This window comes from Centropristis striata, chromosome 17 (genome assembly GCF_030273125.1).
Source record: "Centropristis striata isolate RG_2023a ecotype Rhode Island chromosome 17, C.striata_1.0, whole genome shotgun sequence".
Classification (NCBI taxonomy): domain Eukaryota; kingdom Metazoa; phylum Chordata; class Actinopteri; order Perciformes; family Serranidae; genus Centropristis; species Centropristis striata.
Window position 1 is genome coordinate 1,863,621 of NC_081533.1, and position 21,720 is coordinate 1,885,340.

The 21,720-nt window shown below is 37.7% G+C and overlaps 1 protein-coding gene across 1 annotated transcript in view; it reads left to right on the forward strand.

Moving 5' to 3' along the window:
- The first annotated feature begins 14,124 nt into the window (after positions 1–14,124).
- LOC131990114 (cytochrome P450 26B1) overlaps positions 14,125–21,720 on the forward strand; it is a 73,928-nt gene continuing 66,332 nt past the window's right edge. The window contains exon 1 of the mRNA XM_059355516.1: positions 14,125–14,136. Within this exon, the coding sequence (XP_059211499.1) occupies positions 14,125–14,136 (12 nt within the window). The remainder of the gene's footprint in view (positions 14,137–21,720) is intronic.

The window sequence follows — 21,720 nt, forward strand, 5'->3', positions numbered from 1 at the left end:
CACCTGATGATGGAAAACAAAGCTGGTTTGAAATCAAAATCATAATTACTGCGCAAATTAAAGGTTTCCATGATGGATCCGGTGATAAAGACGAGCTTTTTCTATATTCAAACAGTTAACTAACAGTTATTAATTGGCATTTTTCAAATAACTTTTTTTTAGTTTCAATATTACAAAATATGACAAAAAAATAACTAAAAATGACCAAAAACCACAAAATGACAAAAAATAAATGTAAAAATTACCCAAAAAAAACACATAATGACCAAAAGTAACTAAAAATGACCAAAAAAACACAAAATGACCAAAAATAAAAGTAAAAATTACCAAAAATAAAATTTAAAAATTACCTAAAAAGACACAAAATGACAAAAAAACAAATGTAAAAACAAACAAAATTACCAAAAAATACTCTAAAAACCACACAAAATGACAAAAAGTAACTGTAAAAATGACCAAAACCCCACAAAATTACCAAAAAAAAAGTAAAATGACGAAAAAAAAAACAATTTTTTTGTTTATTTATGTGTCCAGTTAAAAGAAAGCATCAGATTTTTCAAAACAAGAGTTCAATACAATATAATCTCTTGTAAATGTTGAAAAATGTGTAATAATGTACTCTTAGCTGGTTTCAAACTAGTGGGTTTTTTTGATTTTCAATATTAAAATAACTTCAAAAATGACCAAAAATAAGACAAAATGATCAAAAAAATGTAAAAATTACCAAAAAAACTTGTAAAAAAATGTGTAAAAAAAAAATATATATATATATATATATATATATATATATATGATCATATCATAAATGTCACTAACCTCCTTCACAAAGGTGTCAGATTCTGTCACAGTAATGAAGAGTTCCTACTATATTTCTTCCATCTCTGTCATATTATATGTGTGTTTTATACGTTTTGGACGGGTTGATGGCTAATTTCGTTGTCCTAGTACTTGTTACTGCAATGACAATACAGGAAATTCTGAATCTGAATGTGAATCTCTGAATATTTATCCATTTGAAGCTGGTAGAAGTTGAGATTTTTGCTGCTTTTGAACTGGAGACGAACTCTTACTCAACATTTGTGAGAGTCAGAGGCGAGGACCTGTTTATTTTCTCACCACCAACCATCATTGAATCACCAGGAACTGAGCTTTGTTTTGTTTTTTTGTTTCCTGTGAGTCAACAGCTTTCCATTAATCTTTTATCTGTCGTTATCTAGTTACTGGAACTGTTCACCCAGTGGGATTGGTCCACCTACCTGGCTGATTACGGAAAACCTACCTGTAAATACCTGCGGGTCAACCCACACACAGCCCTGGCCCTGCTGGAGAAGTAAGAACTGTGTTTCCACTCCTTCCTAACTCTGGTTATCTGTCCTTTTGTTCCTTTACTCCATATTTACTTCTTTTAATCCATTCAAACAGAGCTGAAACACTGAATCACACATTTGATTAGCAAAACAATCATCTTCACTCATTTCTCTGTTTCATATAACTGATATTTAAACTCATTATCTTTGGGGGTTTTGGGGCGATTGGTCACACAAAACAAGCAAATTATGATAGAAATGTTATTGACTGATCCATTTAAGGCAAGGCAGTTATTATTATTATTATTATTATTATTACAGAAACTTTGGAGAAATAGTTTGACATTGTGGTAAAACAGAAAATTGAAATACACAGCTAAAGCCTTGGAATAAAGACTTTGAACAGGAGGAAACAACTAGATGGCTCGATCCAGAGTCAAAACGCTGTTTCCACTACAGTCCAATACCCGGAATGAGGCGAGTCTCACTCGCCGAAACGCCTCTAATTAGAATACAAGCCGTCGGAAGCGGACTTTTGTTGGGACTTTTTTAGTCCCTGTAGAAGAGCAGGGCCGTTTTTCTCCCCTGAAAACAGCCTGGTTGCTGATTGGATAGAACACTAAGCAGGATGTGACGTAGTACTCAACGCCACAACAACACGCGACATTTGTAAAAGCTGGCCAAGCAGTGTTACCAACTTAGTGACTTTGTTGCTATAATTAGCGACTTTTCAGACCCCCTTAGAGACTATTTTTCAAGAAAGCGACTGGCGACAAATCCAGCGACTTTTCCTGGTGTTATTGGAGACTTTTGGAGACTCGTTCCTACTCTTCTTAACGAGCCGCAGGGGTCGGAGGCTCTTCTTAACGAGCTGCGGGGGCCGGAGGCTCTTCTTAACGAGCCGCGGGGGCCGGAGGCTCTTCTTAACGAGCCACGGGGGCCGGAGGCTCGTTAAGAAGAGTAAGAACGAGTCGAAGCGGCACAGTCCTCCTGCAGCAGTCTCTCCCAGCTGCAGAGCCGGAGGGGATGTTAACCCCTTAGCGTCCAGTCTGCGACTTGATAACAGGCTAACAGTTAACTCTGTAGCAGTACAGTGTGTATGTGCTAACAGGCCAACAGTTAGCTCTGTAGCAGTACAGTGTGTATGTGCTAACAGGCTAACAGTTAGCTCTGTAGCAGTACAGTGTGTATGTGCTAACAGGCTAACAGTTAGCTCTGTAGCAGTACAGTGTGTATGTGCTAACAGGCTAACAGTTAGCTCTGTAGCAGTACAGTGTGTATGTGCTAACAGGCTAACCGTTAGCTCTGTAGCAGTACAGTGTGTATGTGCTAACAGGCTAACAGTTAGCTCTGTAGCAGTACAGTGTGTATGTGCTGCTGCTGCAGGAGGTGTTAGCTTAGCGATCTCTGTTTGTTTACAACAAGCACCGGACACTAAAAACTGTTCCTGTTGTTTGTTTAAAAGTAGTGCAATAAAAATACAGATGTTTTCCCTACAATATTGATCAAAATAATCGTGATTATCATTTTGGCCATAATCATGCAGCCCTACTACTCTCTTTGCTCCATCCGTCTCACTGCTTCTCCCATCTGTCCTCTCCCTCATCCATGACAGGTTATTTAAGCCGTGAGTATTGTTTTCTGTGTGTGTCGGATTCTGGCATGTCTTTACACTACTAAAGTGTGTGTGTGTGTGTGTGTGTGTGTGTGTGTGTGTGTGTGTGTGTGTGTGTGTATTTGCATGGTTAAACAGACACACATCCTCCTCATCACACAGGAAAAATAAACTCCTCTGGTGATGATGTTTATCGCTACAACAACACACTGTGGATCAGTGGAGATAGCGACAAACACACACACACACACTCATACATATAACAGGTTGTAATCTCAGTCGTATGATCGGCTCCATTGTTCAGTCCAGTGGACCTTCTTTAATCAGGCCCGGTGGTCCCTCTGTGCCCAGGAGGAAGCACCCTGCTGGGGCTTGTCTGGTCTGCTGGGCCCCTAAACTTCCTGGAGGTCCGTAACCGTCCAGCGTTCTGCGACCAAACACACAGAGACACACACTGTCTCATGTGACACTGAGCACACACTAACACAACTTTAAAACCAAACAAACAAAAACAAAAAAAAGTTTTTCTTGTTGAACAGGTGACTGTGGTGCACGGTTTGAAGTTTCACTGCGTAAACGGTTTCTTTTTTTCTTCTTTCATGCCTAATAATTCTGTATAAACGCTGTGTTTCTACACAGTTGCAGATATTAATAATATTAGCATCAAAATATCATGCACTTGTGTTTTGTGTTTTACTGAGTTCATAATAGTTTGCAAACACAAATAACATGTGAAATACTAAAACAAACCATTCTTTGTCTTATTTTCCTTTAATTTCACTGCATCCGTCCCTTCTTTGTTCTGCAGGATGAGGGAGACGAGCAGGAAGAACAACGTCTTCGCCCAGTTCAGGAAGACGGACCGAGACCGACAGAAGCTGATCGACACCGTCATCAAACAGCTTCGTAACGTCATCGCACAGCACCACACCTAGAGCTCACCGCCCCACACCTAGAGCCGGCCACACCGTGAGCCAACCGCCCCACACCTAGAGCCGGCCACACCTAGAGCTAACCGCCCCACACCTAGAGCCGGCCACACCTAGAGCTAACCGCCCCACACCTAGAGCCGGCCACACCTAGAGCTAACCGCCCCACACCTAGAGCCGGCCACACCTAGAGCTAACCGCCCCACACCTAGAGCCAACCGCCCCACAACGAGAGCTAACCGGCCCACAATGAGAGCCGGCCACCCCACACCTAGAGCCAACCGCCCCACACCTACAGCCGGCCACACCTAGAGCTAACCGCCCCACACCTAGAGCTAACTGCCCCACACCTAGAGCCGGCCACACCTAGAGCCAACCGCCCCACACCTAGAGCCGGCCACACCTAGAGCCAACCGCCCCACAACGAGAGCTAACCGGCCCACAACTAGAGCCGGCCACCCCACACCTAGAGCCGGCCACACCTAGAGCCAATCGCCCCACACCTAGAGCCGGCCACACCTAGAGCCAACCGCCCCACACCTAGAGCCGGCCACACCTAGAGTTGGTCACACCTAGAGCCGGCCACACCTAGAGCCAATCGCCCCACACCTAGAGCCGCCCACACCTAGAGCCGGCCACACCTAGAGTTGGTCACACCTAGAGCCAAACCGCCCCACACCTAGAGCAAATAGAGCCGGCCGCCCCATTGGCTCATCTCGTACATCCGGCCTGATTAAAAAATAAAAAGCAGACCTCACGGATCTCTCCGACCCTGCAGACGTAGGCTGATCTATGCACCTTAACTTTGCCGAAACCTCCAACAACCGTAGCCAGTTCCTCTTGGTCATCTTCAGCACCCAGAGCAACCAACAAGGTCATGCTGGGCAGCTTCCAAGCCATTGAGTCCAGACCAACAATGTAAAATTCTGAGGCTACCACAAGTATTTGAATTAGGCGATCCTATTGGTTACTTACTTACCTGGACTCGAACTGATCAATCTTATTAGCTGAAGACAAGGAAGTAAAAAAAAAGAAGCTGCCTATTAGCTTATTGGCCTTCCATTGGATTAGTTGACAAAATATCACCAACCTCATCTTGTTTATTTAATTAACAACAATTAATGATGTGGTAAAAAAAAATGTTCAGTCCATTAAAGGGATAGTTGAGACTTTTTGAAGTGGGTTTGTATGAGGCACTTATCCATAGTCAGTGTATTATTTACAGTAGGTGGAGGTCGTCACGACCATTTTCTGGTTCATTTTAATGTCTGGTTCAACTAAAGGTTCATTTGTTTGGACAAATATAATGATAACAACAAAAACACATGATAAGAGTTTAATGTAAGAGCTGATATCTAGACATTTAACATGGTTTTATTGGTAATAACCAAAATCAATATGAATAAAACCATGGAAAATGTCTAGATATCAACTCTTAAATTAAACTCTTATCTGTTTTTGTTGTTATCATTATATTTGTCCAAACAAATAACCCTTTAGTTGTACCAGGCATTAAAATGAACAAGAATTTGAAGGAAAACAGTGATCTAATCATTGTTTCCATGACATGTATGTAAACAGGAAGTAGCATAACTTCCAAAATAAGAGTTCAATACCATTTCTTGTAGACTATGGATAAGTACCTCACACAACCCCATTTCATCTGAACTATCCCTTTAAGATTGAACGTTTCAGTGAAACATTATCAATGAGTAAAAGTAGTTAGAATCACATTGAAACTCTACTTGTTGCATCAGTTACTGGATGTTGTCGATGTAATTGCTGTTCGGGGTGGGAACCTGTTAATGTTGGCTGTGACTCACCGTAGACTCCTATGGGAATTGTGTGCGAGACTTTGCATTTTTCAGAGATTTTATTCTTTGTACCACAAGCTTCCCATTTCCCTTTCCTCAAAAAATCCAAATTGCTGGGCTTAGCAGTCTGTTTCTATTGTTCCTCCCGTGTCGCAGACCACCTTTAATGTCTTCCACATTGCTCTCGCTCACTGTGGCACAAAGACAAAACGTATTGAATGTACATCAGAGCGGATGTTTTATTATTGCAGCCAGGAAAAGCACTGAAATCAAGATCAGGTCTGGAGAAAAGAAAAAAAACAGTGACAGATAAATTCCTCCAGTATTGTCTCATAAAGGGGGATATTAACGCAACATGGCAACCCGTTCCCCCTCTTAATATACAACCTGCAAACACTTGAATGGGCAACGCAGCTCAGATCTGGCAACTGCATTCCCTCTTCTTAATGCCTAGAAACGCAAGTATTCGGGATTAAAAAAGGGGAATGTTGTCCAAACATGGCAACCCATTCCTTCACTTTCTGTATTTGGATGGGAGGGGGTGTTGCCGAAGCATTTTTTCTACTCTAGATGTATAAATAACTGGGTCTTAAAGAGGGGGGATAATGTATGGAAGCCTGTTTCTACCAGTGTGATGAAAAAAGAAGTCATTAGAATTAGAAACCTTCTTAAAATAAGGATTTACTTCCCTTGAAATAACAAATAAGTATATCAGAATAAAAACTTGAGCCCTATCCCCCCAGAACCAGTATAATCTGGGGATCCCTAGTCATTTGGCCTTTTAATGCCATTAAAAAAATCTGCCATATCTGTCTTTTTTTCTTGTAAAAATTCCTGAATTCGACCTCAAATGATTTACTTTATTTCACCAAACACAGAGGAAATGTGATATATTAGTCCTGTGTGAAGTATTATCTTGGTTCATTATCTTTGGGAAGGTTTGAACCAACCTGGCAACCAGCACTGCAGTAGCTAGAAGGTTATTGGTTAATGATAATTAACACTAAATACAAATTTCCATAGCATACAGTCATATTAAATGATAAAATACTAGCGTGTTACAAGTAACCTGGTGTTCATCGTGTGCTGCATATTATTAAGTTTGGGAATTTTTATCAACTTCAGAATATAATAATAGTTTAGCAGCAGTTCCTGGGAGCATTTAAAGTTGGATCAGAGAGCCGAAGAACACCGACACAGGCCTAAAGTCAGTAAATTAAAGTCAAATATCAACTTTTTTAAAATCAAATGAGCTCCCCTGGTAATACCAGTCCCATTAAAACAGGTTGTTAATATAATATGACTCAGGATCTCAAATTGGAATTATTAAATGCTACTTTCTCTCTGACATCCTGCTCTTTCAGCTACACTGGAAAAAAGCCTTCTTGTGATCTTAGCCTCATTTTCTAGTAAAGATAAATTGCGAGGAAAACAACAAATAATGAAATAACTAAAAAATAAGCAACATTGAGCTACACAAGCGAGATAGGGTTAACCTAAGCCTTAACCCTAAGGTTAAGGCTTAGGTTAACCCTAAGGTTAAGGTTTCCCTTTATTATAACGGATTATTTTCCTCAAACTGCAACCAACAACTTTATCCTGCTGACAGTATTAGTATCTCAGGCTCCTCTTTATTTCCAGATTAGAAAGTTTAAACCTACAAAGATCTCATTGGCGTATATGGGCTTCCATACCAGCTCCCACACTGGCTACCTACCTAGCTAGCTAGCTAGCTACCGCTATAAAGAGTTTAGTTTTGTCTGCCTTGTTGGCTAGAAAGAGACTAATTTGTATAGAAACCATTGTACTAATTAATGCCAAGCACACGCACGTATGTCTTCCATAAACATATGCCAAGCAGTGTGTGTGTGTGTGTGTGTAGGTGTGTGTGAGGTTTGTTTAGTTGAAGCACAGCACATAATTATATTTACACCAGATTATTTTTTTGGAACTAATATGGGTCTTTTCACTCTTTGTTTTGCTTTATTTTTCTTGAACTTGGGTGCAATAATAGCATTGGAAACTACAGCATAGTGTGTGTGTGTGTGTGTGTGTGTGTGTGTGTGTGTGTGTGTGTGTGTGTGTGTTAATAATGGCGCTTTATAAGGGATCCAGAGCTCCAGTGTGAGTCAGAAGGGAATTTAAGTGTTGGGCTGTTTGACTTACTGTGTTTCTTCATGCTGCACTGTGAAGTCATTCAGTGTGTTTGTTTGTGTGTTTGTTGTTTTTCATCCATCCTTAGCTGTTATTATTATTTTATTATTTCTAGGTGTTAGTGAGGGAATGGGGGCCGTCGTTATTGAATGTGCCTTTGCTGTATTTTGTGTTTATTTTCCTGCCATTCAGCAGCAGCAGCACTGTGGTGATGGAGCCGGACACTATTTAACGAGTTCCACAAACTAAAGTCTTAACTCTAAACGCTCTTATTTGCTTTTTGCCTGCAGTTACCATCGTTTTTAGACAGAAAATGATCTGTGGATATGTTATTAAATGATGACTGATCTGTGGATCTGTTATAAGCAATGTCTTTATTTGAGAATCAGGACTGCTGTAGAACTTTTTTCTCATATTTTGGGGGAAATAATCTCTATTTTCCTTTGGCAGATGCAGTTCAATTTTCTCAAAATAGTCAACTAAAATATCTGGTGATTTGAGTTTTTGCACGGTGTAATTCAGATGCTGTTTTAGTTCTAAATGAGTTTCAGTGTCAGATTCTTGGACGTGCTGTCGTCTGACTTTAGGCCAATAAGATGCACCACTTCTGCTCCAGCTGTCGCTCTGTTACTGAGTCTGTCTGAGCCTCTCACTGCTGCTGCTGCTGCTGCTTTGTTTTGTATTTTGTAAGCAGAAATCTTTACTGAGACAGAAGCACTGTTGTTGTATTAAACCACTAATGAATGAAACTAAAGTAAAATACTAATAAAGTTGCAACAAATGCCAACGAAAAATTGTGGAATAAATGGAAAATTGTTGATGACACTTTGTCCTAAGTTTTTATTTATTTATTTGCCTGCTATCACTTCATTTTCTCTCATCTTTGGACAGACTGTACAATGAAATGTATCAAACGACTTTATTTGGGTCATTTTTAGCATTTTGGCGCCTTTTTAAAAGAAAAAAACTTTTTTGAAATATTTCAACGTGCTGGAGTTTTTGGTGTTCTTTCAACCTTTGGACATCATAATATAGTATATGTCAAAAATAACAGAAAAGCACCATGACGGGTATCAACAGACTATAATAAAGTAATTTAAAGCATTTTAAAATTTGACCATTTTTGACCAAATTTTTAAAACATACTTTTTTGACCATTTTTTGACATCCCATTATAAATGGGTTTTCTGTCATTTCTGGACAAACAATGTTCTGATAGGTATCAACAGAATATAATAAAGTCATTTTTAGGCACTTTAAAATTTGACCATTTTTGACATAAAAATACTTTTTTTCTCAAATTTTTGATAGTTTTTTATTTTGTTATTTCTGGAAAGCCACCCTACTACATATATCAACAGATCATAATAAGACTATATTGAGAGTATCGGGGCATTAAAAAAAAATCATGACTATGAATTTTTGATTTTCTTCCAATTTTTTTTGCACTTTGGATAAAATCATGGAGCGACTGACGGCCACTTTCGCCGACAGCCCAAATTCCAATCTTATCTGAAATCTATTTCATCTATCTGGTTTTATGACTTGATAAACTTATTGGGGCTGAGATGGATCAGACAAAGGAAATAAAGGACACATTTATAGTGACCTTATTGAATCTGGCACCCAACAAATACCCCATTACAAAAAAACTAAAACTAAGCATTTTCCAAAAAATAAAAACTAATTAAAACTAGCAAACTCACTCTAAAACTCATTAAAACTAACTGAATTTGAAAACAAAAATTGACAACGAAATTAAAACTAACGTAAAAAACCAAAACTATTATAACCTTGCAGGTCTCAGGCTTTACACACTCGAACTCTCACACACATACAGATATGCAAACATGCAAATTTTTTGACATTTGTATGGCATTCTCTACTAGAACTTTTTAGATGACGGATACCAGAATGAGGAACCAAATGTGTGCAGTCAGCTCCTCCTCACTGTGATGTCACCCACTCTAAGAAATCTGCAGCTCTCATTAGATGAAGCTTCTTCTTTCTGTGGTCAGCAGAGGTTAAGATGACCCGGACACAAGGAGGATTTCTTTAAATTTATATTAATCAGTGCACTAAAAGTGGAAATGTGCATCATCAGAATGGAGAGTTCAAAAAGTTCACAAAGGGCAAAAAAAAAAAAAAAGAGAGAAAACGGAAAGAGAGCGGGGAGGTTTTTGTCAGGCATCCCTAATCTGTGAGCGCTCCACCGCTCCTCTATAGACTGCTGGGAACACACACACACACACACACACACACACACACACACACACACACACACACGGGAACACACACACACACACACACACACACACACACACACACACACACACACACACACATATACACAGGGGAACACACACACACACACACACACACACACACACACACACACATATACACAGGGGAACACACACACACACACACACACACACACACACATATACACAGGGGAACACACACACACACACACACACACACACACACACATATACACAGGGGAACACACACACACACACACACACACACACACACACACACACACACACAGTGGAGCCTGCAGAGAGTTTGTGTTGGTTTGGATTCGAGTCGCTTCCCTCCAGTGAACAAGTACACACACACACACACACACACACACCTCCCACCTGCAGCGCCAGCACACACACACACACTCACAGAATCCTTGTTAATCACAGCAGACGCCTGCAGCCTGACAGGTCAAAGGTCACCGAGAGGAGAGTTATGGATGAGAGTCTTTAGAATGAATTTAAATGTCTTGATTAATGTGACAATATTACTGTCTGTCATTCATCTGCAGGTTGTGGCTGCAAGAGGTTCATACATTTTATACCATATATATATATCTATATACACTACCGGTCAAAAGTTTTAGAACACCCCAATTTTTCCATTTTTTATTGAAATTCAAGCAGTTCAAGTCAAATGAACAGCTTGAAAGGGTCCAAAGGTAAGTGGTGAACTGCCAGAGGTAAATAAAAAAAGGTAAGCTTAACCAAAACTGGAAAATAATGTACATTTCAGAATTATACAAGAAGGCCTTTTTCAGGGAACAAGAAATGGGTTAACAACTTAACTCTATATAGTCTTGGGCTATTTTGTCCATTTTTTAATTCTTTTCATGTCTTTGTAAGCCATTATGTGTCTTTTTTTGGTCATTTTGTGTCTTTTTTTGGTCATTTTGTGTCTTTTTTTAGTCCTTTAGTCCAACATAAAATGTGATTTTGAATCTTTTTTTTTACTTTCAAAACACTCATGCTCAATAAAGAATTTTAAATGTTGATATATATATATATATATATATATATATATATATATATATATATATATATAATATTATATATATATATATATATATATATATATATATTATATATATATATATATATATATATATATATATATATATATATTTTTTTTTTTTTTTTTTTTTTACAAGGCCCCAAGATGCTTTAAATGGCCCAATTGTATTCTGTTGATACATTTTATAGTGCAATATGTTTAAAAATGAAGGGAAAATTCATATCATGGGATGTCCACAAAATGGAAAAAAAAGTCACACTATAGCATGTTGATTTTTGTCAAAAATGTTCTTATTTAAAATCCTTAAAAATGATTTTAAAAATACTTTATTATAGTCTGTTGATACAAATTAGTTGTATAGTTTATCCATAAAATTTGACAAAAAAGTCATAGAATAGCATGTCAACTTTTTGTCAAAATTTTAAAATGCCCAAAAATTACTATATTTCAGTCTGTTGATACATATTTGGACATAGTTTGTCCAGAATTGACGGAAAAAGTCATATCATGGGATGTCCAAAAAGTAGAACCAAGAAAAAAAGGCATATATGTAAAAGAAAAAATGTTTAATTCATGACTTTTTTGCCAAAAATTTTGACATTCCATGATATGAGGGGTTTTTTTTGTTTGTTTTCAAATATTTGGACATCACTTAATATTGTGCCTTTTTCGCTATTTTCGGACAAACTATACAACTAATATGTATCAACAGACTATAATAGTCGTTTCAGCAATATATGTAAATTGTATATATAATATGCACTTAAAATAAAAACCTCATAGTTCAGTATGCCACAAAAATGTGACAGAAAGAGTCTGAATGAATTCTATACTATAAACATGTTATCAGTCATGTTTTAAGAGCAGTAACAGGAGCCATGAATATGTATATGATATAATAAGTCATTAAAATGTAACAGTATATTAGTATTACATCATGTTTTTACACGCTGAGGAGAGCAGCGGCTTGTTTCACAGCAATAGTTCACTCTTATGTGTCCTGTATGTATTTATGTTTATGGATATGAGATCACTAGATGAGGTCATGACATCACTGGTTACAGTAAACGCACCACGTCATGACTCGTTGTTACTGAACCATCACAGAAGAAAATCAGATCAAACCAATCGTGGCCTGAATCAGTCAAACTGGCTGTAAAGGAGAAGTTACATGAAGAGAAACCTTACAGCTGACCTTCTGAACCTCAACGTATGATTCCTTTAAAAGATCGCCACAAATATATAAGTTATCATAGAATTAAACTGTAAGAAAACAGGCACTGTTTAGACAGTCCTTGAACGCATCACAGGTTACAGAAGTTTACGTGAGAAAAAGTGACCAAAACGAAGCTTAAAATTGTGAGAGGAGAGGACAGGAGAGGCTGTTTACACAGAGCAGAGAGGAGAGGACAGGAGAGGCTGTTTTACACAGATCAGAGAGGAGAGGACAGGAGAGGCTGTTTACACAGAGCTGAGAGGAGAGGACAGGAGAGGCTGTTTACACAGAGCAGAGAGGAGAGGACAGGAGAGGATGTTTACACAGAGCAGAGAGGAGAGGACAGGGAGAGGCTGTTTACACAGAGCTGAGAGGAGAGGGACAGGAGAGGCTGTTTACACAGAGCAGAGGGGAGAGGACAGGAGAGGCTGTTTACACAGAGCAGAGAGGAGAGGGACAGGAGAGGCTGTTTACACAGAGCTGAGAGGAGAGGACAGGAGAGGCTGTTTACACAGAGCAGAGAGGAGAGGACAGGAGAGGCTGTTTACACAGAGCTGAGAGGAGAGGACAGGAGAGGCTGTTTACACAGAGCAGAGAGGAGAGGACAGGAGAGGCTGTTTACACAGAGCAGAGAGGAGAGGACAGGAGAGGCTGTTTACACAGAGCTGAGAGGAGAGGACAGGAGAAGCTGGAAACATGACAATACTTCAACATGGACAATATGTAAACTTTTTTTGGGGTAATTTTACTTCTTGTTTTGGCCACTTTGTATCTTTTTGCTAATTTTTAGAAGTTTTCTGTCTTTTTTATGGTAATTTAGTGTCTTTTGGGGGGATTTTTTTCCTTTTTTTTTCTCGCTTCCCCCATCTGTTTTTGGTATTTTTGGTAATATGTCTTTTTTTGGTAATTTTGTGTCTTTTTCTGAAATTTTGCAGGTCATGTGACAAATATTCACTGAAAATTTGTTTACACAGAGCAGAGAGGAGAGGACAGGAGAGGTCGGAAACATGTTAATAGCTCAATATGTATAAAGTGGAGACAATATATTTTTTCAAATAATCCATGACACATTGTTGGCACTTGGAAAAGTGTTTATATATAAATTTCATTTATTTTTTTTCTATGATTTCTGTCATTCTAACTGTGCTATTCTGCACAAAGACAAGACTTTTGAGTTGTTCCACTGATTCCACAGAGCTCCAGGACTTATTGATTTATATGTATATTTCATTTATTACAGTGAAAAAACAAGGCCACACTGAGTAAAATTGTAAGGCGACGCCCTGAAACGTCTCGTTGGGGTTCAGAGGGTTTAAACATTATAAAGCAGCACATTATTCTGGAGACGTTGTGTTCCTCCTGCAGGACACCTAATATCAGTGGAGAATTGAAGCAGGACAGTTAATCAGCAGGTCGCAGTGGACAAATATTTTCCAAACATCCAAAACCACTTTTCACACACATGACATCTGTTTTTTTTTTAACGCTACAGAGCTGAATTCCGGAGATGCTTTTTGACGATATTTATAGCAAATTTTTAAACCAAATGTTGCCTTTTTCCTCCTAAATCTGATAAATTGCACCAAATGTTGGCTTGTGAATGAAAACAGAAGACGTAAAGAGATGCTTGGCAGGAACAGAGATGGAAGGTTCGTGCACAAGTTGCTTGGATCCAAGCTGGAGATTGATAGGCTGATGTGGGGTTGGGTGGGGGGGGGGGGTTGGTGTGAAGGACAGGAACAGCTGGTAATCGTCGGGCGTAACGATGGTACGCGTGGTAATTTTTGTGTCTTTTTTTAATAATTTTGTGTCTTTTTTGGTAATTCTTTCTTTGTTTTTTTTTGGTAATTTTGTGTCTTTTTTTATATAATTGTGTCTCTTTTTTGGTAATTCTGTGATTTTTTGGGGGGGTCATTTTTTGGTCTTTCTTTAGTCATTTTTTTTCTTTTTTTAAGTAAGTAATTTATTTATTTTTCTGTCATTTTGTGTCTTTTTTGGTCATTTTGATACTGCCTCCTGCGGCCCCCAGGTAATTTGAGTTTGAGACCCCTGTTTTAAAGTATCCTGGAAGGGGGAAGTGTCCAAACTATTTAACCTATCCACTGGGGTGCCTCAAGGGTCAGTGCTAAGCCCCCTTCTCTTCTCAATCTACACCACTTCACAAGTGAAGTCCACTACGCTCTTCCAGTGCAGAGTGGACTTTTACTTATTGAAATACCTTCTGAGGGCAGCATTGCATGCCATTGGTTCTCTCTGCTGCCCAATCAGAGACAGCAGGAGGCGGGGACTTGGATGACTTGAATCACTTCCCAGGAAGTCGTTGCAGTCAAGGTAATGGCATGTTTTATGTTGAACTATATTATAAAATATCAAGATATTAGTAGTGTGTTTGTATTAAAGTAAGGCTTGTTATTTACCACTAGCTATCTAGACGAACTAATGTGAGTAAGCTAACTTGCAATGCTAGCTAGCTAGCTCATGGCAAATCCGCTCTTTCTAAACATTAGGAGATTGGTGCAGATGTTATAGTATATTTTATATTGTACTATATTAGATGATATCAAGATATGAATGAAAGAAATGCTGCTTGGTTTCTATTGAGTCCCTCTTATTTACGAGCTACTGATGTAACTTGCAACATTTGCTAGCTTGCTCATAGCAATTACAGGATCATAGCTAATGTTAGCTAGGCTAATCATAGCTAATGTTATCTTATCTTAGCCTGATGAAATCTGTTCCTCTCATTGCAACTGATAATGTTTGGTCTAAGGACATTTTTGCAGCAGTTTTTTTGCAGCAGTTTACTTTCAGGACATTTTGTCATAGCTACTTGCAACAACATTCATTGGCTGCTCTTAGGGCAACTTTGCTGCACATATTTGAAGCCACACTTTGACTCTTCCAAGATGTGTTATCTCATTATTATGATTGGTGCCGTCTGGACAGTGTGAGAAGAAGCAGATCTTTCTTTAAACACACACAGACGAACATCCAGACTCCAATAAAACAATCTTCCCGTTTCCTCTGCTGTCTTTTGTCTCTCTGAGAAGAGACAAACACAAAGAGCCTGCTGCATGAAGAAGTCTTATATATAATAGATTTATGGCTCTGGGTGTGAAATCCTTTTAAAGGTGCTACTAGGATGAAAAGTCTCCATAAATTTAGTGTTTTTGGATCTACTAATGATCACAATATCTACACATTTTATGTGAGATTTGGTGTAAAAGTTAAAGGCCTTGGACTATGCAGCAAATCTTGTCATGAATTGTTGCACAAACTTTTAAAAAAATAGATTTTGAATGATATTTTTGTGCAACAAAATCAATACTTTATATTATTTCAGTCGAGTGTTTGCTGTTTACAGATATTACATTTTCTGACTTTTCTCCGATTAAACACAATGAAAGCTTCGTTTCTATAACTATTACTTATTTATTTCATTATTTTTAAGCGTTTGATCTCACTGAAAGGTCATCTGAGGACACACACACACACATACACAAGTGTGTGTGTGTGTGTGTGTGTGTGTGTGTGTGTGTGTGTGTGTGTTATGCTCAGGGTGATAGTGTGTTCTAGCAGACGAGGAAGAGACAACCAGCTAAATATAGAAACAGGGAAGTCTCTGTTTAACTTCCTCCAAACATCAACAGGTGAGACGGAGAGAAAGGAACCAGTCTGATATCCTTCTTTCCTTCTCTCCTTCTCTCCTTCTTTCCTTCTTTCCTTCTTTCCTTCCCTCTTTTGTCAATTTTTGACTCCTTTTCATTCTGCCTGTTTATAAACCACTTAAACATCTTCATCATGACGTGTTGCTATCATTGTTTTTCAGCTCAACCTCACCTATATGACCTGGTTATTATTTTCTTTTTGACTTACTGGATCAATTTTATTGATTTTAAACACAAAAAAATACACAAAAATAATTACAAAAAACAAACATAAAAACACATAAAAAAACACAAAGAAAAAAACACACAAAAAATATAAAAAACACACAAAATTACAAAAAACACCAAAAACAATAACATTTTTTTTTTACAAGAAACGCACAAAAATTACAAAAAACACACACAAAACACATAGAAACACATGAAAACACACACAAGAAAAACATAAAAACACACAGAAACACAATGAAATCACAAAAAAACAGATAAAAAACACAAAGAAATTCCAAAAAGACAAAATACAGTAAACACAAAAGATTGCATTAAAAATGCTGAACGCACACAGCAAAATTAGAAAAATCTCTGCAAAAAAAGTAAAATCATGTTACTACACTTTTTATTATTATAGCAATACCAAACTACACTTGCTTTCTCAAATCTAACTGTGTAATGACTCATATTCATCTGCAACACTTTAACAAAGTATCCATGTTTTAGTACCTCATTACTTTATTTTATCTGCCTATTTTATTCTATTTGTACAAATTTATTTTATTTTGTAACATTGTTAAGAAAAGGCACTATATAAACACAGTATAGTATTATTAATTCATAATTTTTTCATGAATTTTTTTCATCAGAATTTCACTCCTTTCAACATCCACTGACAACCAACACAGACGATTAATCCTTAAATCCACACAGGATACAGATTCTTAGCTGGTCCAGTAAACTGTAAACAAAGAATGCTTTATTTTGGAGATTGTCCTGATGATGATGAAACAGTGTTTTCTTGTAGAGCAGGATCAAAAGGAAAGAGGGAGAACAAGATACAGTTTGTGTTATCTGCATGGCCGTGAAGCTTTAAACACCACCGCTGCTTCCTGGTTCAGGTCTGGTTTGCATAATGTCCGGCTCTATGTCTGTGAGATAGAGAGCAGAATAATAATCTGTCCATCAGATATCAGTGTGTGTGAATGTTTTCCTCCTCTACAAACAGAGCGACGGATGGATGGATGGGAGATCAGAATCAGAATCAGAAGCTTTTATTATCATTGAACAGGGGAGGACAACGAAATTAGCCATCAACCCGTCCAAAACGTATAAAAAACACACAAACAATATGACTGAGGTGGACAGGACAGGAAGACAGAGAAAGGATTTAAAAAAAACAGTGAAAAGAAAGCTACAGAGAAAACTGGAACAATATGTTGGTTAAACTTTGACCTCACGCAGGTTTTTAAAAGGCTCAAAAAGCACAAACCTAAACAAAATAATCAGTTATATTTTCAAAATAAAAGCTTCATTTTTGTTTCTTTACCTTACATGAATGAATTCTGCATGTGTGTATCCACCTTAACACACACACACACACACACATACAGACACACACACACACACACACACACACATACATACAGACACACACACACACACACATACATACATACATACAGACACACACACACACACACACACACACACACACATACATACATACAGACACACACACACACACACAGAGCGGTCTAATGAAGACGGATGAGACAGCACACACACTTCTCCTCTCCTGCTGGTTATTGATGAGTCTCAGGGGTCAAAGGTTACAGAAACACAGACTCACTGAGTCACTCTCACTTTCTCACTTTCTTCAGGACATATTTTACGACAAATAGAATCTTTTCATTTCAGTTTTTGGACTTTATAAGGTGGAAGTACCACAAGAATAGTTATTGTCCCTTAATAACACTCAATGAATATAGTATGTTCTTACATAAGAAAACACAAAAGCACAAGTGTTAATAGAGTCCAAATAACCCTAAATTAAGTTATTTTTTTGTCTTTTTTTGGTCATTTTGTGTCTTTTGTGGTTATTTTGTGTCTTTTTTGGGTAATTTTGTGTCTTTTTGTGGTAATTTTGTGTCTTTTTTTGGTCATTTTGTGCCTTTTTTGGTCATTTTGTGTCATTTTTTGGTCTCACTCACTCAACTCATATACTTCCGTACTTCCTACTAATAAACAATAATTCTGAGGTTATTGAGGGAAAACTCTTAGTTAATTACTGGTTGTCTAATAAGGCATTAATAACTATTTAGTAGTGTCTGTTAGCAGGGCTGAGTCAAACATCTATTAGATACTTTTTTGTCATTTCAAATGTTTCCTCTGCGGGCCATCGTATAGAATTTAATTTAGTTTTAAAGTGGCAAGTCTACGAGAAAAAAATTGCAGATTTATGAGTTTAAAAGTGGCAAATAAGTGGCAAAACAAGTTTTAAAGTGGCAAATCCATGAGAAAAAAAGACGCAGATTTACTTGTTTTTTTTAATTAGCAAACTTCTTTTCTAAAACTACCATAACTAGCCCAGAATATGAAGAGCAGAGCTGATGTTTGTGACGTGGATGTTGGTTTCTTTCCCCAGCAGCAGAAAATATCTGTTAAAGTCACTGATTTAGAGAGGAAACGTCCTCCGAGCTGCAGGACGACCACATTACTCACATCGCATCCCTCTGGATGATTGTGGTTCTTCCTCTCAAACTCTCTCCATCCCTCTTCTTCTCCTCTCATCTCTCTATCTCCTCATCTCTCTATCTCCTCATCTCCTCCACTCACTTTTACTAATATTCCACCAGAAATAGCTGCGGCCTGACCAGCAAATTCTCCTTCTGACAGCACAACTACTACTGTGTGTGTGTGTGTGTGTGTGTGTGTGTGTGTGTGAAGCGCTGCCAGTTTTTCATTCCTCTTTTGTTCCTGACCACATATGAAGAAAGTTGAATTATAATGGAGCCCATTATTAAGGCTTAGCAGAGACTTGATAGCTCTGAGTTTTGGGGATTGTTTCGATATGTGTGTGTGTGTGTGTGTGTGTGTGTGTGTGTGTGTGTGTGAGTGTGTGTGTGTGTTCACGGTGAATACGAAAACATTAAAGTGTCGAGCAGCATTACTGTAATTGCCGTTTTAGATCTGATTCGATACAGACCTCTCTGGGGAAGTTTTCAGAGAAATGTGTATGTTGGTGTGTGTGTGTGTGTGTGTGTGTGTGTGTGTGTGTGTGTGTATAGAGTCACTTCTCCAGCTGGGAAACTGACTAACTGATTATCGTTATGATTTCTGGGAAGCGAGCAGCGTTAGTGAAGACTTATTAACCGTGTTTATCGCTAATTTGTTCCTTTTTATGATCATAGTTTAATGCTTTTATTATAGTAACTTAAGTACATTGTGTTTCTTTGCACCAGCAGCTGTTTCACTGTTAACTGGTAGTGTTTTGTGCACTTACAAATATACTCATATACACAAAATGACTAAAAAAGACACAAAATGACCAGAAAATGACACAAATTACCAAAAAAATACACATGACTCAAAAAAAAATCACAAAATGACCTGAAAACGACACAAAAGACCAAAAAAGACACAAAATCACCAAAAAATACACAAATTACCAAAAAAAGACTCAAAATTACCAAAAAATACACAAATTACCAAAAAAAGACTCAAAATTACCAAAAAATACACAAAATAATCCCAAAAAGACACACATTACCTAAAAAATACACAAAATTACAAAAAATACACAAAATTACAGAAAAATGGCACAACTTACAGAAAAAAGACACAACATTACCAAAAAAGTACACAAATTACCAAAAAAATACACAAAATGACCCAAAAAAGACACAAAATGTCAAAACAATTACACAAATTACAAAAAAGACATAAAATGACCAAAAAAATACACAAAATTACCCCAAAAAGACACAAAAGAACAAAAAAAGACATAAAATGACCAAAAAATGACAGAAATTACAAAAAAAAGACACAAAATTACCAAAAAAAGACACAAAATAACCGAAAAATTACACAAATTACCAAAAAAAGACACAAAATGACACAAAACAACCCAATAATCAAGCAGTTTTGCTAACTGTAGCGTTATCCATCTTAATTCTCAGCTTGTTGGCTGATTGACGTACGACCACAGAACTGAACGCTCGCCATGTTTCCACGTGATTGATCAAATTCTTAACGACCATTAATCAATCATTGATTAATTATTCCCATCCCTAGTTTCCATCAAGCTTTTATCATGTGAACCTCTAAAATGCCAAAGAAATCCCACGATAGAAACACGACGAATGACATTATCTGATTCAGGAGTGAAACGAAATAAATGTCTCATGTTAATTGTGTGTCGGGAAACTTTGAAAGTTTCGAAGAACTTGAGTCACTTATAAGTTTGAACTTTTCCCACCAAGACACACACACACACATACACACACACACAATCACACACACACATACATACACACAAACACACACACACACACACACACACACACACACACACACACTTTGGCCTCAAGCAGGTTCTTAAAAGGCTCAAAAAGCACGAAACTAAACAAAAATCTGCTATATTTTCAAAATAAAAGCTTGATTTTAGTTTTTTTTTCTTTAGATGAATGAATCCTGCATCCACCTAAACTGTGTGTGCACGCTGCTACACACACACACACACACACACACACACACACACACACACACAGCTGACTCATGGAGGCCAGATGTCTTTATTTGCCTCCTCACCATCAGATACAAACACTCGTAAAACATGATTTAACACAAACACACACTCATACCGAGGCCCTAATGAACCTCTGAATACACACATTGCATTGTCATGAGGGCACACACACACACACACACCACGTTGACCTGGTGAACTGTGTTTTATAGCTGGCGGCGTGTGTGTGTCATCATGGGAAACTGATGCTACATGTGTTATCTATCAACCGCTGATTAACAACAGTGTGTGTGTGTCACAGAGTGTGTAGCTCATGATGTTTGTGGGAAATAGGTTGTTACACACACACTCACACTCTCTGTGCCCCCTGTGCTAATAGTTCAGCGATGTGTGTATTAATACTCTTGTATTTCTGTGTGTTTTGTAATTGATATTGCAACTTTCAAAGTGACACAAAAAAGACCTAAGTTACCAAAACAGACCCAAATTACCAAAAAATATACACAATAACCCAAAAATATACAAAATCACCCAAAAAAATACACACAATTACCAAAATATACACAAAATTACCATAAATCGACACAAATTGCCAAAAAAGGCACAAAATGACCAAAAAATTACACAAATTTCCAAATAAAAGACCAAAAAATCACCAAAAAATACACATAATGACCCCAAAATGACACAAAATGACACAAAAAAGACACAAAAAGGAACAAAATGACCAAAAATGACACAAATGACCAAATAAAAGACAAAGAATACCCAAAATGATCCCCAAAATCCAGAAAATGCTCCATGTGTTATTGATAAAGTGCTGATTAACAACAGTGTGTGTGTGTCACAGAGTGTGTGGCTCATGATGTTTGTGGGAAATAGGTTGTTACACACACACTCACACTCTCTGTGCCCCCTGTGCTAATAGTTCAGCGATGTGTGTATTAATACA